This window comes from Hakea prostrata, chromosome 4 (genome assembly GCF_041222555.1).
Source record: "Hakea prostrata isolate BN-2017 chromosome 4, UWA_Hpros_2, whole genome shotgun sequence".
Taxonomy (NCBI): Eukaryota; Viridiplantae; Streptophyta; class Magnoliopsida; order Proteales; family Proteaceae; genus Hakea; species Hakea prostrata.
Genome location: NC_142603.1, coordinates 9,281,269 through 9,299,100, shown reverse-complemented (window position 1 = coordinate 9,299,100; position 17,832 = coordinate 9,281,269). Strand labels below are relative to the sequence as shown.

Below are 17,832 nucleotides of genomic sequence, written 5' to 3'. Positions count from 1 at the left end.
TCAAGCTTCAAAAACTCCACAGTCCTAATCACTATAGTTTGCTTTTTTTGTTTGGTCAGAAGAAAGAACTTCATTCATTGGACTTAGAAAAAAAATACATAAATACAAAAAGATAGATACATGGAAAGATAAGGTTTGAAGAGAAACATTCAAAGCCAAAGAGTAGCTAGACCGGTAAGCGGATTTGGCTTGGATACACTAATATCTGAATCCGTCAACAAAACCCTATCCGAATTCAAATCCAAATCTGCCAGAAATTTAGAGAAGACACACGAATTCGAATCTGGAACTTTATCAGATATCTGATAATAATCCGATTTGATAAACTATCCGATTATTGATTGGTGATTATCATTTTTTTTTACTTTTGATTTTCGATTACGGATTACCGGTTTTCGAATCCGATTATTAGCCCATTTTTAAAGAAAAGTGTTTAATATTTTATTCTAATCGGATAATTTTTGATTTCCGATTATCCGGTTTCCAATTACTGGTTTCTGAATCCCATTATCATTCTTTTTCAGAGAAAAAAATGTTGAATACTTCACTCTATTGGATAAAATTTTATCCGAATATTATCCAATTTGATAAGCAATTGTCTGAATTTGAATCTGGTTGCTTAACGGACGGATATGGATATTTTTTTGTAAGAAAATTTTTGGATACGAACACTCTTAAACAAATACGAATGCGAATTCGGAGGTGGACTTTGACTATCTATTTACACGTCTAAGAGCAGCATTCAACCGAATTGTCATACATGCAATAGACAAGGTCATCCAAGCTAAGGTATGTGTCAATCTAAAAAATACATAAAACTGTAAATACAATAGCGACCAATAAACTCAAAAGATGCGAAATACACATCCTCCATCACAAACGCCCAAATAGGCGAAAAACACGCCACAAAGGTGGAAACTAACATGCCACAAACAGGGGTGGAGAGATAACACACCACAAGGGCAGAGCAGCCACAACTTGAACAACTATTGGATTGAGTGGGAAGTCGGATGTGTAGGGAACTTTCGCTTCTTGACTTCGTGCTTCAACAACGGTGACTTTTCCTTCTCCAGATCATGGCCGGATGATGTTACGGAAGGAGCTTTGGCTGAGGAAGTTGTAGGGGCTGCAATGGTGATGACAAACAACAATACAAAGGTTACAACATGGGCACACAACATCAGAACTTCCAGATCCGAGGGAGTTGCTTCCAAATATGGCATCTACAAGAAATAACGGAAAAGAAAAGGAAAACAGTGGAGAAAGGAGAAAGGAGAAAGATTTCTAAGAAGTGAAGAGGAGATAGTAGAAAGGAGGAAGATGAAGAAGAAGAAGAAAAGGCAAAGAGAGGAGGAAGAGGAAGAAGAAGAGGCACCTCAAAATGTTGCTTGGGCCTTAGGGTTTCTTAGAGCAGCTAGGGTTTCTCCGACTATCTTCTTCCAACCACTATAGTTCAACCCACTAATTAATGGTTATTGGATAATGTGAGTTCAGATCCTCTTTACATAGCTACATAATCACACTCGGAGCAGAGCCGTGTGGGTTTCACACTCATGTGAGTGTGGCTGTATGATTGTATGTGCATATTGGGTAGAGAGGATTCAAATTCGAGTAATGAACCTCCCTCTCCTATATTACTAGCTTGATATGAGTTTGGTCTAATAAAACCAAGTTAGAAATTAACCACCTCATAAGGAAACATTTACGGTTGCAATCCGGATGGTGGGTTGGGTTGGGTTTTTTGAATCCCAATTCCAACCTTGAATGCTCATAGTTTAGTTTATTCTTACCTTATTCTAACTTAAGGCTTTAAATTCTTGTTCCAGAAATGAATTTTGACAGGTCAAGCCAAGTCTATTCTTGCCATAGTTGTCCTTATTTGGACCAAGTCAAGACAAGTTGGCCTTGTCCCTGTCCTTATTCCTGATTGACCCCTCTATCTTGACCTTGGCCCTAATAAATCTGATATAATAGAAAACCTAGGGAAAAAAAGAAAAAGAAAAAAGAAATATAGATAAAATTAACAATAAAAAAAAAACAATTCGGCAATATTTCCTTTCTCGATCTCTTTGCAAGTTGATGTACTCATTGGGTCCAAGACATAAAAATTAGGAACGGGTTGGGTGGGCCAAACACTAATCTCAGGCTTGCTCTTGACTCTGAACTACCCTCAGGGCCAACATCTTAAGTCCATGCCTTTAAGGGTGTCAATCGGAACGGTAACAACTTTGAATACCGAAAATTGAAACCATACAGTACCGAATTTACACAGTATAGTATGGTTTTGGTATTTGCAAAAACGATATGGTATGGTACTAGTATGAAAACGGTTTTTACACGGTATATAATGCGGTATAATTTTGGTAACAAAGAACCCATTCCACTTTTATTATTGGTTTATTAAGATCCTATGCTCTAAAGGAAAGTCCTTATTGTCCAAAGTGGCAATATATGTGCTTATGATTGTAAGATCATGAAGATAATTCAACGTTTTTTTACCTGTATCATCTAAGAAGAGCATAATTCAGAGTATGATTTTTATTGGGTTATCGTAGATATGATCTTTAATGTAGCAGTTTGTAGTTTGAAGTGGAAGAGTGGTTTCACAGTAGACTTGGAGAATTAGAGTTTATACACCAAGGAACCTTCAACAGCATGTACTTTAAGCGTCAAGGGGCTAATTAGACTTGAAACACCAAACAAAGAATATTTAATGTAGACTTTAAACACTAGATGATTCTCTCACAGAGTAGAAATGTATTTTCTAAGTGCGAATTTACATATATAGCCTCTGTTTGATACGACATATGGTTTTATACGGTACCACACAATTTTATGCAAATTTGATACGATTTCGGGACATACCGCGGTATGTTTCCATCAAAGCCAGTACCATACCGAATTTTGAATGGCATAATTTTAGACGGCGCAGTTCGGTACAGTTGAACGGTTTTGGTACACAATTTAAACCCTTACATGCCTTGAATGAGCTCAGAGTATGTTAAGGCCACCAAGGCGAAACTTACAGCCCTAGAAACATCAATGGGTATATCAAAATTTGACTAAAGGGTATATAAATGATTTATGTAGGAGATTATGGCCCTTGAGTCCAAACTCAAGAGGGGAAAGGAAGCTTTCTTTATTTGTCATCCTTCATCAAATGTGGAAATGTCGATCCAACTAATGTTTCCAGTATATGTATACACGTACGGGGAAAAGTCCTTCCGACAGAGAAAACTTCCCTTCAAAAATAGATAAGCAAAACGGAAATTGATTGAACCAATGGTAAGACAAATTTTGGCTCTTCTTGATTATAGCCATATTCGTCGTGCCCCAGTTTGTAAATGCAGTCTTAAAGGCTTGAAAGGTATTTGAATAAGAAAACAAAAAATCTTAAAAGTATATTTACGAATCCACAAGGAATGGGTATTAATTAGTTCAAGTTTACATTAGGATTGGGAGCAGAAGCAATATTTTCTTCCCAAACGGGATTAGGTCCACAACCCATCAATATAAAGATGATGAAAGCTTGAAGAAATTAATAATCTGAGTTCTTCTTTTCCATTTTATGGTCGACAACATTGAAAGTGATCAGTTGGTGTTGGAATTTGCTTATCCAGACGGAGAAAGCACTGGATTAGGGTTGCGTTGGCCATGTGGTGAGAAACTATAGAATCTCCTGAAACATGAAATAGAGAAAGAGATAGAAATGAATGGTGGTGACTTCATTCAAGCAGAAAATGATGGGAGAAAACGAAAAGCCCAACTATAATAAATCACAGGGAACCTTCCTGGAAAGTAGTATTGTCATCTTTATCATTATCGTCAACACTGTCTGTTCTGCCTCTCCTTTTCTACTCTTTTTGAAAGAGTTTCCAACCCTAGTTGCTAGCTTTTACAAATGCATGCCAAGGGCCAAACCCCAAAGCCTGCAAATCTGTTTGTCTGCCTTTACTCTCTTGAACTCCTCACATGAATATCTGCATCACCTCTTGCGTGGGCTGATCTGGGTTGGTTCATTTGCTTTAAGTAAAATGAGAAACAAAAGGTGATCTGTGATCAGTGATCTCATGCGGCCATGCCCACACTCGTGCAACCACACGTAAACTGCTAACCATAAACTATTCCATTTTGTTTCTATTATTTCTGAAACACCTTGGAGACACTGTGCTATGACACTGCTTACACTGTCGGTTAGTCTGGTTCCCTGACCAAGACAAAGCAAAGACACTAAATAAATTGAATAACCTAACATTTGGATCATTGACCAGCTTAATTAATACTTCTTTAAGTAGGGTAAATTAACACTTAAGAATAGTTTTTAGCTTTGTTAAAGCAATAGATTTCTGAATCAAAATTGTCGTGAAATTGAAGTACCAAGGAGGTCAGGAAGGACCCACAGGAAGACCATTGCCTATTGAAAGGTCATGGTTAATTTTGTAGTTTAAGACCTACTTGCACTAGAAAATTGAGAGGTTTTTACATTTTTATAAGGGCAATTACATATAGACCCGTATGTTTCTAATATTACAAATATTCTTTTACTGCTTAATCAATTACATCTACGTTTTTTTTTTTGGGTTTTAGTGGTGTAGTTCAAAAAGAAAAAAAAAAAAAACCAAAAAACCAAAAAACCAAACGGGTGGTCGAGATCAAATCTCGACTATCACTTTAGACTTGTAATGCGCAGCACTGAAGCACTATCCTTCGTGCAAAAAATGACCCATTTGCTGATTACTGAACCCCATTGCCCCAGCAAAACTTGAAACGAGTTTTACTTTATGGGCCACAGGCCCGCCCACAAACAAGTCCAACAATGACTGGAAGCATATACACACCGCTTCAGTTCAACCCATTAGGGCGTCAGGAGACCGTTTTCAGGAGCAACACTCTCGATAGAAATAATTCTCCTGTTTAATGGTCAAAAGAAAATTTCATCCAAAATTTTTCTACGAGAGATATATTGTATTAATTGTTAATCGTATTAGATGTGGGACCACTATCGTTTGTGTCTAAGAAGTTATATTCTCTACATATATGAAATGGAACCCCATGGGTAACATCTCTATTGTATTGTTGAAAAACGTTCCGAAGCACATTGTACTTCTTGACGGAAAAGTGATTTGGACTTGACACATAGAGGTTAATACTCTCACCTCTATTTATTACATATTAAGAGGAGGCCGGCCCACCTTTGAATTCTTAATCAAATCAGGTAAATGCATTACAAGCATAATGCGCCCTTCCCTACAAAAGATATATAATTTTTAACCGTAGTACATTTAGGACCACCATAGCTTGTGCCTAAGTAGTAAAGATTCTCAACCCTAGAGATTGATCGAGGTTGGATCACCTCTTCTTCAGGAAAGAACAATGTGCTGTCCTAACATTTTTCAATCACCTAACAGGAGTTAAACCCACCTCTAAATACTAACAAAATGGGATTAGAGATAAGATCCCTAATGGGTTACACCGTCTTTGTCTGGTTGAAAAGCGTCTGGGGAAAACATTGTTCTCCCCTACCTTGACGAGGAGGCGATCCAGACTTGACTGGTAGAGGTTTATACTCTCCTCCCCTATTTTCACTGCATGTTAGGAGGGAGTCCCGCCTTTGAATTCTTAATCAAGTCAGACCAAAAACCATGCATCCCCTCAATGAAAGGTATAGCAGCTGGAAAACCAAACATTCAAGATTCTACGATTCAGGAAATGAACTGATATTGCAAACTTAAAACTAATATACACCTGAGAAATAACAACATAATAAAATTTTCCGATAAGATCTAAATGAAGCCAGGCAGGGATGCAATACATTGCAAGAGACAGTAATACTCGAAACTAAACAAGCCTTCAAATTTACTACAGACGAGTAAAGAATTTTTATATTTTCCCTTCAGCTGGTGATCATGGACCCAAACGGTAACCACCGTCGCCCATAAAATGACCCTCCATATAGAGAGCCGCATTCGGGGTATGTAACCCGTCCATAACCACAAATTGCATGTCTTCAGATGGCTTCCAGTGTCGTTTCCTTTGGTTTATGAACCAGTTATTGATTTGCTTCTGATCCAAACCAGTTGATTCTGCCAAGGCAACTTTCTCTGTCTCCTGCTCCATTATTATTAAGGTGGCATTGTGAATTTACGAAGAAAAATATAACAAGATCGAACTTAATTGGAACTTAATTTTCATCTGTCTGCTTAATCATGAAATTACTAGAAGACATACCGATGGATATGGCCATTTGTAATGTAGCTCCCACCAACTGAGCAGCTTTTGCCTAGCATCCTTTGGGAGCTTCCCTTTCTTCTTTTTCTTGGAAAGCTCCTGCTTAAGGCTGCTTAAGTAGCCACTATACTTCTTCAAAAGGTGATTCTTTAATTCCCTATCTTCAGAACGTGGATCGATCTCAGGACCTTCCATCTCTCCTCCACTGTTGTCTTGTTCTTCTTCAGATGAGGCCATGCCTTCACATTTCTCATCTGCATGCACCAATTCAAAATTGTGATTAAAATAAAGATGCCACACCAGAAATAATGGGATGGCTCAATGCCAGGGAGGATGTCCTATCCATGTCAAACTCATCAAATTTCAATGGGCTGTAGGTGAGTATCAGACGACAAAATTATAAAAATGCAGTTTCATTACTTCAAAACAAATATTCATGTTAGTTTATAGAACTCTAGAAACTCACTTTTAAACCACCTGCTATGCTTGCCCAAGGTGAAATTTGACCAGTGAGATGGGCTTCAGGTCACACAGAAACACCTATGGCCATCCAACTCAATCAAATGGCAAGAAAATGCAACCTCATGACTAATTGTGTTCTAGTTAGTGCTAGTGGGTAGGTTGTCTCTATCCTATGCATTTCACATGTACATTCACTTTATTGCTCATTTCTATCTAGGTATCTAAACCTATAGGTGCAGTATAATTGCAGATATTCTCAGCTCATAAAGGTTCCCACAGACAGTGCCCATTCTCTTATTTCTAATAGGTAGGCCCAAAGGAGAGTTTTGACCTCTTAATTGTGATTTGTTGGTTCTCTCTAACAGGAAAACTCCCCATGGGAATTACTGTGCTCAATCATTGCTTCCACCAAATACAGCTATTTAGAGATCAATATTGTAAGTTGAATCCTGAGTCACCAAAAAGCAACGTAAATTCAACATGACAAATTGAACAAAGCCTTCTAGAGTAATTACCCACTGGCGCCCCTTACAGTTGTGGCCACTTTGGATATGCAAAAGTAATCAACGTTCCCAAGGAAGATGCATCAGAGACAGCATTTTTAAGCTCTGAAGAAGTTAGAGACTCAAATAGAAGATCTCAACCCCCAGCAGCTATAGTAAAGTAGGATTTGTCTCTAATTCAGTCAAAGACTTGCCGAGCGTGCTCCATAGCACCATTACTGTTCTCTATTGTCATGGAGTACTCCATATCCTGAAGCCTTAGATCCAACTCAAGTAGAATCAGATTGAGACCTTCCCACAAGTGTAATACTGACTCATCCTGTGTTGCTGATGACAACTTTTATGTTCACGGGCAAGCAGTCTCCTTTCCCGTGTTACGTCAATTGGTGAAATCCTTCTCGGCCTTATCTGGGTTCTTGATCAATAAAAAGAAATCCTTAAGGTTTTTGATAAGGGTGGAACATTCAAAGCAGAGCAAGTTCAGCAGGATTATGGGTGTGGCCTTGGTACATCTCCCCATCCAGTATTTGGGTCTTCCACTCTCCTGCACATTGAGACCCTCCAATAGTCCAATGTACCCTATGATTGATTATTTGCAGAACAAAGAAACTCAAGCAATGGAAAGCTAAGCTTCAGTGTATGCTAGAAGAGTAGAGTCGATTCGATCACTAATGCAACCCTCTTACATTTATTGGTCAGGAGTGTTTCAATTGCTTTTGACCATTACCCATCAAATGGAGTTTTTGTGAAGTGGAAGCAATAATGATGAGTTCTTTCATACCATTTGCAATTCAGCATGTATATCTTTAGTGGAAAGAGGCCTCAGCATTTGGTGGGTTAAGGATGTATCAAGGTGGCTGTCCTAACCTAAATTAGATGTACGATCATCATCTCACAAAGGACTGATCTGTATAATAGGCAGCTTCCAAGGCATCAAAGTTTGGAAGCAAATAGTAAAGCTTTCGTGCTTTGCAAAAGGTGTGATAGTTTCAAGCATTGAAGAAGATGCAGACGGTGCATCTTCACAAGATTCTTCTCAACAGGAATGGGGGTCTACTAGTTTGGATACAGGCGGATCAAAGGGCATTAGTTTCTTCTATCTAAGTAGATGGCAATTGTTGCACTAGTTATGGCCCTTAAAGTCTCCTCCTTGCAGCTTATGTAGCCCTCTACCACTATTCCAATGGGACGAATGTAGCTGTGGAGATTGTGCTGATCAGAAATCTTCTTCTCCATATGGGAGGTCATTCATACTAGGTGGCCATAAATCCTTAGGTCAGACTTGTTTTATTCCCAAGAATTATTTGAAAGCACAGCTTCAATGCTTGGTGAGAAATTTGGCATATCCTCCATTTCTCAGCTTACACCAGGCAAGGTCAATCAAGGTCTTGACTTGTGCTAGATTGAGATGGAATAGATAGAACACCCATTCTCTGATTGCAACTTCAACCATTATCTCGACAATGGAAGTAGTTAATGTGACTGAGTAGTAGCGGTGCAAATTTGGCCCTGACAGCCCCCGCCTTGAACCCGAATAGGGCTTGCGCTCAAGATTTTGGCCCAGAGGGTGGTCAGGGCCAAAATATTCTAGCCCTGACTAGTGCCTGGGATTACTCTTTGACCCATCGGGCCCGTCCCGACCTGTCCCTGATTCTAAACCTGATGTTGGCCCTGATCCTGACCCTAATCTTGACGCTAATTTTGTCCTCAATCTTGACCTTGATCCTGTCGTTGATATTTACCTTGATCTTCATATTAACCTTGATATAAGCCTTGATTTTGACCTTGAGTCATTTTGATCAAATTAGATTATGAGTTCACTTTTTATATTATTTCTTAACATTATTTTTATTTGGACGGTTCGACCTATGTCATTTTTAGTCCCCAAAAATATTGGCATCTTTCATTTTCTCGAATGTGGTATCTCAAAAAAACTTATCAAGGATAGATAGCTATGTTTGTAACTAAAATACCTTTTTTTTTACTATTACGTTGATGTATTTGTTAACAAGCTTTTGAATACGGGTTTTTTTATTTTTTTATTTTTATTTTTTATTTTTTTATATATGAATAAGGATTTAATTTATTGAACAATTGTAAATGAAAACATACTTGTCAAGAATAAGGCCAGGGATAGGACCAATCAAGGCTAGGCCCAAGGCCAACCCGTCCAACCAAACCCAATCAGGGACAATCAGGGCGGGAATGGGCTTGGTTTGGCCCTATAGGGCTTAGGATCAGAGCGGGAATGACTTAGATTAGAATATATAGGGTTGGGCTTGGGATTGCAAAAGCCCAGCCCTTTTGCAGCCCTGCTTAGTGGGAAAACTTGCATTTTGCATAACTATTATGTTATGGACTTATCAATTCAATAATGGAGGCAGGTAGGTGGATGTTTGTCATACTTGGGAAGGATTCTCATCCCCTTCATGCTATTCACCTCCTATAGGGCCTTTTCAAATTGGGAGGCCTCTATTACATTCCTATTCTCCCATACTGTTGTCTTAGATGTATTCATAGGTGAAGAAGAGACCTCGAATTCGTGTTCGGAGTCATTTCCCTATGATTATATAGCTGAGGAAGCAATGAGAACTAATTGTGGCCCGTGGTACGATTCGAATACCGATATGGAGTACCCTTACGGCTCCGATCAACAATGCAAGAACCTGACTAGTTTGCCGTTGGGCTTATGAGTTGGATATTGATCTGAAGTTGCAAGTGTGTAAATGCTTGGAAAAGAAGGCAAAACATTGAAGAAAGTAGATTTTGTTTGATTTATTTCCTTTCTAGTTTAGTTTTCCCTTTGAGGAACTGTAGTGTTATAAATTTGAACTTCGCTATCGTTTATTGATTTGTAGTCCTAAGATCCGTTGAATTTACTCCTGATATATATTATTTTAATATTAGACACTTGATTTATTCTTGCTCTTAATTATGTTATTGTGTGAAATGGTATGGATGTGACTTGAAACCGGATCTTATGACTTTGGATCACTCACTCGAGTATTCAAGTAATGGATAACGGTTCGGTGGCTGTGACAATCCTGGCCTTGATTTTGGGCCTGATTTTTGCCATAATTTTGTCCCTAATCCTGACCTTGATTTTTACCTTAATCTTCATATTAACCTTGAGTCATTTTGATCATATTAGACTATGAGTTTACTTTTTATATTATTTTTTAAGATAATTTTTATTTAGACCCCTTGAGGTTTGACCTAAGTCATTTTTAGTTCCCAAAAATATTGAAATCTTTCATTTGCCTTCAATGTAGTATCTTAAAAAAAAACCTTATCAAGGACAGATAGTTATGTTTATAACTAAACTAACATTTTTTTTTTACTACAAATAAAATATATTTTTCTTATTGAAGACTAAATTACCATGATTTATTTGTTAACAAGGTTCTGAATAGGGACTTTTTTTAAAAAATAAAAATAAAAATAGGTATATTAATTTATAGAACAATTGAATGAAAACATATTTTGTCAAGTATTAGGCCAATTAGGGCCACGGCCAGGGCCAATCAGGGCTAATTGAGCCAGAGTCAGAACCAACCCGTCCCGACCAGGCCCAATCAGGGACAATAAAGGCGGGAATGAGCATGGCTTGGCCTTGTAGGGCTTAGGGTCAAGGACAACAATCCTTGGCCCTAAATTAAGATCAGGGTAGTAACGGGCGTAGATTAGAATGTATAGGGTTGGGTTTGTAGCCAACAAAGTGCTGAAATCATATTTTGTCCTTACTCGAACATGGGTCTCTTGGTATGGGCCTCCCCAAGCAACCCATATAGGGTATTGTCCAAGAGACCCACATCCCCCATGGGTCTCCCAACAGGGGTCTTCCCAATCAACACCTACCAGGCACTGTTCACACAACTCATACCCCCTAGGTTGATTGACCATGTGTGTCCTCGAGCAACCCGTACCCCCAGCATTGATTGACTATGGGTCTCCCCGAGCAACCCGTACCCCCCTAGTTTGATTGACCACAGGTATCCCCAAGCAACCCATACCTGTTACTATTCAAGAGGCCCATACCCAGTGGTTTTGTCTTTCGTTTCCTTTTTTGACATAGAACTTCTAGGGTTATTTCTAACCTTAAACCATAATTTAAATAGGATTAATTGGGACGTGATAAAGCACATTTTGTTTCTTTTGATGAAGTACAACTCATTCACAAGGTAAGGACATTCATATATTTATGCTTATCTTAAATTCCTAAATTGATATTGGACTTGTGTATTGATTTATATACAACTATTGGAGACTTTTATATTCTTGTGAAGATCTGAAATTGTGGAATTGTGTTTGTTTGCTGAATTATAGGAGTTATTGTTGAGACAGAATAAGAGTGGACATTGATTTGGGGTTGTGGGTTAACCATTACCCCCATGAACCTTAAAAGGAACATATAGAATAGGTGGCATCCTTAGGTTGTCTAGATGAAACATGGTTAGGCACCCCGTCATGTTATTACCCTATCGGCAGGGATATTAATACCAAGTGACCCATAGAAACAGTGTGGGGTGGTGGGTGCTCAAGACAGGTAACCAACCCATGAGAGGACACAACCCCTTTGTAGGGGTCATTCATTGGTAGGGTTGTATATAATAAGTTTGGGCTCATGGGTGCTCAAGACTAGTAACCAACCCATGAGAGGATGTGACATTACTTCTCCCACAGCTTTAGATTTTGGATTGTTTACCTAGTGCAGCCACCTTAGACATCCGCATCCACTCCATAGAAAACACAACTACTTCACCTCATCCCAACTTAATGATGTTGGATGCATGACCCTAGAAAAGACAATATATTAATAATAAAGAAGTATAGCATGGGCCACGGGGGAAGACACCATCAACCCAAACTCTAGGACATCAAATGTTTAAATACACTGCTTCATAACTAGCTAACAATCTTCTCCTAGCCAGGAATGGAGTGTATTACAAAAACATTATCTCAATATCAGTCCAACTAAAGGGTCAACCACTTAATCTTTGTTCTGCAATTATCCATATTTGAGATCATGTCATATCAAGAGCAAAGCCTAAGCTAAGCATGTCTCTCTTTACCAACTCTATGGCTATCCTAGGCCAGCCTCAGGACCTTTTGGTTCCCTTCAATTGGATCAGGTCACTCTTCCAAGCTGCTCTATGTCAAGGCTTGCATTGAACATGAATACATTCATTTTGTATACTTCCTCATTTTCCCACACATCCATCTCAACATCCTCTTCTATTCTATGCAACAGAAAGTTTATTTACATGGAACTTCATCACAGTCCAGCATCCTGGCAAGTAAGCCATAATTGGTTTAACGATCATCCTACAAAGTTTTCTTTGAGGATTAAAGGGACACTCGATCATACATAACATCAGACACATCTTCTCAGTTCATCCACCCTACTTTAATCCTCTGGGCATCATCATCATCTATCACTGTCCTTGTAACAACTAATCCCAAATATAGTCATTTTGGGGATTCTCCCTCTCATCAAAATTCCCCACTTCATAATCCTTGAAATCAAGCAGTTTGACAATAAGTAGATCTAAGGTTTGAATGTAAGTGATATATGCTTCGGGGTGTATATAAATATTCATCAAAAAAAAGATTGAATATGGTGGGCCATCTGCTGCCAGTTTTTGAAGGAAACACTATAACACCACAGACAATCTCTACGAACAAACACCCAAGGAACTACAGAAAATTTATGCTCCATTCTCAAAGTTTATCTCCTGCTTGAATTGAAGAAGTACAGCCATAAAACAAATAGTGCACGTTGCACGCTAAAGCTTTATCAACATGAAAATCATTTCCAAGCAAAAATATCACCATCCATTGCAGCATCGATCATGGCTAATCACCTCATTATTTGTTCACCACCACTCCTAAATCTGGAAATAAGCTAATCAAGTTAAAATTTTAAAGTGCTTGTAAACTTTGAAATCTTAAACCTTTTGGCTTATTGATCATAGGCATGCTTACCTTCTTGTACTTAGAATCTTCATAAAAACGTTCATAAAGCTTAATGATAGCTCATCACATCTCGGTATTGCACTAAAATCCATATTCGAAGGCACTAATACATTTTGATGCCGTCTAACATTGAGCCTGGTTGGTAACACAGACCTCATGTCTAGTTGGAATACCAGATACACTAATGCAAGTAACACCTAGCCAAATCTCCCTCTCATCTTATAGAATGGATAGCCATCCTGAAATTTATCAATAGATTTAGCATCCTCGTACAAATTAAATGCTTCAAGACCCCCCTGAGTTGATGATGAAGTAATATTTGGAAACTATATATGAATTCAATTCAGTATATTACTCACAAAAGCTCCAAGAAGATTGCAAGGTCCAGGAGATCCTTTCAATTATTATTATGTCGATCAGTCAGAGGGATTCTACACCATTAGGAGAGCTATGGATATCATCAATCTTCCCATTCTAAAATTGGAAAACCCATCAAGGATTCATCCAAATCTTTGACCTATTGGAAATATATTATGTCTTCCCCATTATTATTTTTCAAAGGTTGATCAATTACTCAGTATTAGTAGCTTAGTTTTTAACTCCTTTTGTTTGGGGAATACAACTTTCCTATTCTTAAGCGTGCAAATTGATCTCAGCAACATCTATCAGAATTTGGAAGATTATGAAGAAATTCCACTACCCATATCTATATTTGGAAAGTGAAACTTGAAGAAGTCAACATTTGGACTTGCTGGAGATTGCTACTAAGGGAGCATACAGCCCAGGCAAATGCTGGGATCTCATTCCACCTTTAATTTGGTTATAATAGTTAATGTCTTTGGTACCAAGGAACCTACCTTGATAAGGTTCAATGTCTATAAAATCTCTCTGCCAATACGAATGACTGATTAGAGACTTTGAGACATTAATTAGGGTTTTATTTCGTTTTTAAATATCTAAGACTTATGCTCACCCAGAGATGCAGTTAACGTAGGAATTGATTTTGCTTTGTTCCAAGACCTTGTGCGCGCAAACCCTAGAAACCTAGAAGAATCCACTACATTCTACTGTAACTTTCCTACTGCCAATTTCTTTTCATATAAAAACATATAGATATTTCTTCTTCCTTTGCTTCTCCCTATCCCTCCCCGAAAAATATTAAAACTTAAAAAGAATTTTTTTCTTTTTCAGAAAGAAAAAAAAAAAAAAAGAAGAAAGAAAGAAAGAAGAAGACAAGAAGCAAGCATTAAAAGAATACTTAAGAGACAACATTATATCATGATATACTGAGAGTCTCTAAATGGTAGATATAATTTCCTGTAAGTAACTTTTGCACTTCCAGAAATGAGAAAAATCAAATCAAGAGAAGCTAAAAAAAAACCTAGCTAGACATGAAGGGCCCTAAAAGCAGCTTCCCATTATAGCACAATGCACGTGAGATGTAGGGTTTCATACTTTAACTCAAAGTGGAATCAACAAACAAGCCATACTGAAAAGATGAAAGGATTCTACTGTAATCACCGGAAAGGGTTATACTGAGGAAGAAGAAGAAATGAAGAAACGAAGGTAAAATAATGAAGTAACCTTAAAAAGGGATAGAGAGGGAATTCAGGAGAAAAAAGAGGACCAGAAGTTGAAAAGAAACCATTAGAGCTGAGACGGGACGTGTAGCAGGCTAGCTAGCTGCTACATGGGTTACAGCATTGATTTGAATAGCATCCAAGGTCCCGAGGTAGCTCTAGTTAATTAAATTATTTATTACTTTAGGTTTCAATAAATCTAGTGTAGTTATTTTATTTAAAAGAAAAAAAGAAACTGGAAGAAATCGAGAAATAACCAGAACCAGTGATCTTATTTTCTCCTTTTCTCTTTAGCTGTTAACCATTATTTGGCCTTGAGAAGCTGGAAATTCCCTCAAGCTAGCCCTGTAAATTACGTTTGCAGCAGTGAGAAGTTTTGAAGCAGACATGGCAGACGACCGACAAACAGTCCAAACACGATCAACCAGAGTGAGAAAGAGAGAGAACACCGAAACATTGGAACCCTAAGAAGAGCCAGAGCCCTGTCAGCACCGAACTCTGAACTAATCAAGCACTGGAGTGATGTTCACACGTGTTTTCACTATTTCCTTCTTTAAAGAAGGTTCTCTCTCAAGTCTCAACGGAGTGTTTGCCTTAGATGATTCTCTAAGCTTTTCTGTTTTTCTGGTTTTCTGAGTTCTGAAGGAAAGAATTGAAAGACTTGGTTGGAAAATAAATACTAGGGCTTAGCTTGAAGGCTTCTCTACTCACTGACACTTTCCCTGACTACAGCTCTCAGATCGTGTCTCCATGCTTGTGGACTTGCCCTATAAACCACGCAAAACCCAAAACTTACGACACACATCTCGCTGTGCTTTCGGGCGCGTTTCTTTACCTTTCCATCTTCAGCAACAATTATGTTAATTTAGACTTTTTTTGGGGTTGGTAACCATGTTAATTCAGACCTGAGAGGCTGAGATTTTAGACCCTCTCTCACACAAGTCTAGTTCTTCCTTCAGTTCTACTTCTACGGTTCTACCCAATGACCAGATTGTGCTCAGGTAGTCAGATCTTTTATAGAGAGAGAGAGAGAGAGAACCTGTGGATGCTATCCGTACAGGGGCATGAGTGAGAGAGCTAAGTTGAGCCTCGACCCTCTGCATGAACTCCATGGCCTCTTCTATAGGCCTCCTCAGCTCCTCCCTATACTTCACCAGCATGTCGTAGTAGGCTTCCTGCAATATTACCAACGCAGAAACATTTGTTAGACCCCGAAAATGGTCATCTTTAATGTTTACAACTTACTACTGTTAAGAACCTCAAAAACTCAAAAAAAGAAAACAGAAAAGCATAAATCAATGATCATGTGATATTACCCAATTTAATTTTATTTCTTCTTCAACTATTTTCAATCAAAAGACATTACCATGAATTGATCGAGTTCAGGGTCAGTTGAAGACTCTCTGCAAGTAACGAATGATCTTTGCCGTGTTTCGAACTCCCGGTGAACATCAGTAAGCCTAGCCACCACTTCTGGAGGAGCTCCTATCTGTTTTTACCGATCAAAGAACAACCAAATTTTCAAACCGAACGCAAAAGCTTGGTAGAAGGTCATATAAGAGGGAGTAGAAGTACCTTTTGGCATTCCATGTAAGCTTCCAATAAGTTCGAATATTGAGGGTGAGCAACGATCTTAGCCTTAATTGCCTCAGCTTCGCCACTACCTTCGGTTTTAACGATCTGAGAAGTGTTGGAAGGAAAACACACAGCAGATTGATGAAGATGGAAAGCGTTCATCGGTAGCTGGGCATGTGAGTGCTGCTGCTGTTGGTGATCTATCACGTGAGAAGAACTTCTACTTCTCCCATATACTGAAGAATCCAGTGCAAGAACAGAAGGAGCTCCTCCATATAGAAAACCCCCCCTTGAACTCATACCGTTATTCTGATCACTCACTTGATTGTTACTACTATTATTATTATATCCTTCCATTATTCACCAAGCCCAGCAGCAAAATAAGGAGTAAGTGCTTATCAGAAGTGCTTCAGAAGCTTCCGATCTCTCATAGTTTCTTGCAGATGTGGTGGTGGTGGTGCTTACGCTTCCGTAGGTCTGCCGGAAACCAGGGACTGGATCCGTGGCGTCTGTGAGAGACAAGACGCTCTTTCACAGGAATTAAAATATAAAATCTTCTTATCTTACCCTATAAAAAAGGCAAAGAACCCAAACAGGGATTTAGGAGATAAGGCTACATGGACGATGAAGGCATGAAGCTCCATTCTCTCTGCATAAGTGCATATATATCTCTTTCCTTTTTCCCCTTTCACGGAAAATATTGATTTTCACCAAATTATGATGAAATACAACAGTAATAGGGTTTCAAGTTGGTTTTTATTTGCATCTTTTACTTACAAACATCACTTATTGAAGGAGATAAGAACTGGGTTTTTGATGAACTTGGTGCGAGGTGTTGGTCCTTGTAGTCTTAAAAGAGGTGAACAATCTCACATTCTCACTTGTACAGTTAGCCTTTTCGGTGGATTACTAAAATGAATATTTAAATCCAGCATATCATTACCATTGTGAATTTTATAATGTATACTTTGTTACTTTGATATTGATAGAATAATATATATTATGATTGATGTAAAGAACTTGGACCCACCAACACTCTTGTCAAATTAATAGGATGAAATTTCATCTGCCTTTCTGAATCTGATGGGATGGCCAGAATTGAAACCCATAGACTCAAAGCTAACTTTGAAGTTTTAAAGATAGGAGGGCAATAATAAACTTTCTTTACAGTTCTCTCATGCACAGGTTCCCTAGGTTCCCTGACCCCAATTGGATTTGAAGTGAGATGAGACTTGAGGGTAAGGATTCACAAAGAAAATCTGTGTTTTTAAAGAAGCATGAGTGAAGGGACAGCAGGAGGAGACTAACAAATGACCACCATACTCTATTCTAACTGCTTCGTTCCAATGCCTATACACTAGCTAGCAGAGAAGCCAGATTAGAATATGTTTGGTTCAATGATCCTATAGATGCACTTGTTGATTTTGATCTTAATTTTATATGGGACTACTACCTGCGGGTCGATTGGTTTAATCTCATTTCAGATCTTTTTTGGTAAACTCTCATTT

The 17,832-nt window shown here is 38.4% G+C and overlaps 1 protein-coding gene across 1 annotated transcript; it reads right to left on the bottom strand.

Annotated features, from left to right (window-relative positions):
- Positions 1 to 5,751: 5,751 nt before the first annotated feature.
- Positions 5,752 to 16,948, bottom strand: LOC149017675 (homeotic protein knotted-1-like). Its single transcript, XM_089154211.1, has 5 exons — positions 16,325 to 16,948; positions 16,116 to 16,238; positions 15,789 to 15,924; positions 6,229 to 6,482; positions 5,752 to 6,108 (listed from the first exon to the last, which is right to left on the bottom strand). Exons 1-5 carry the CDS (start codon positions 16,679 to 16,681, stop codon positions 5,905 to 5,907), a joined length of 1,074 nt encoding a protein of 357 aa, XP_089010337.1. The 5' UTR covers positions 16,682 to 16,948; the 3' UTR covers positions 5,752 to 5,904.
- Between the last annotated feature and the right edge of the window lie 884 nt (positions 16,949 to 17,832).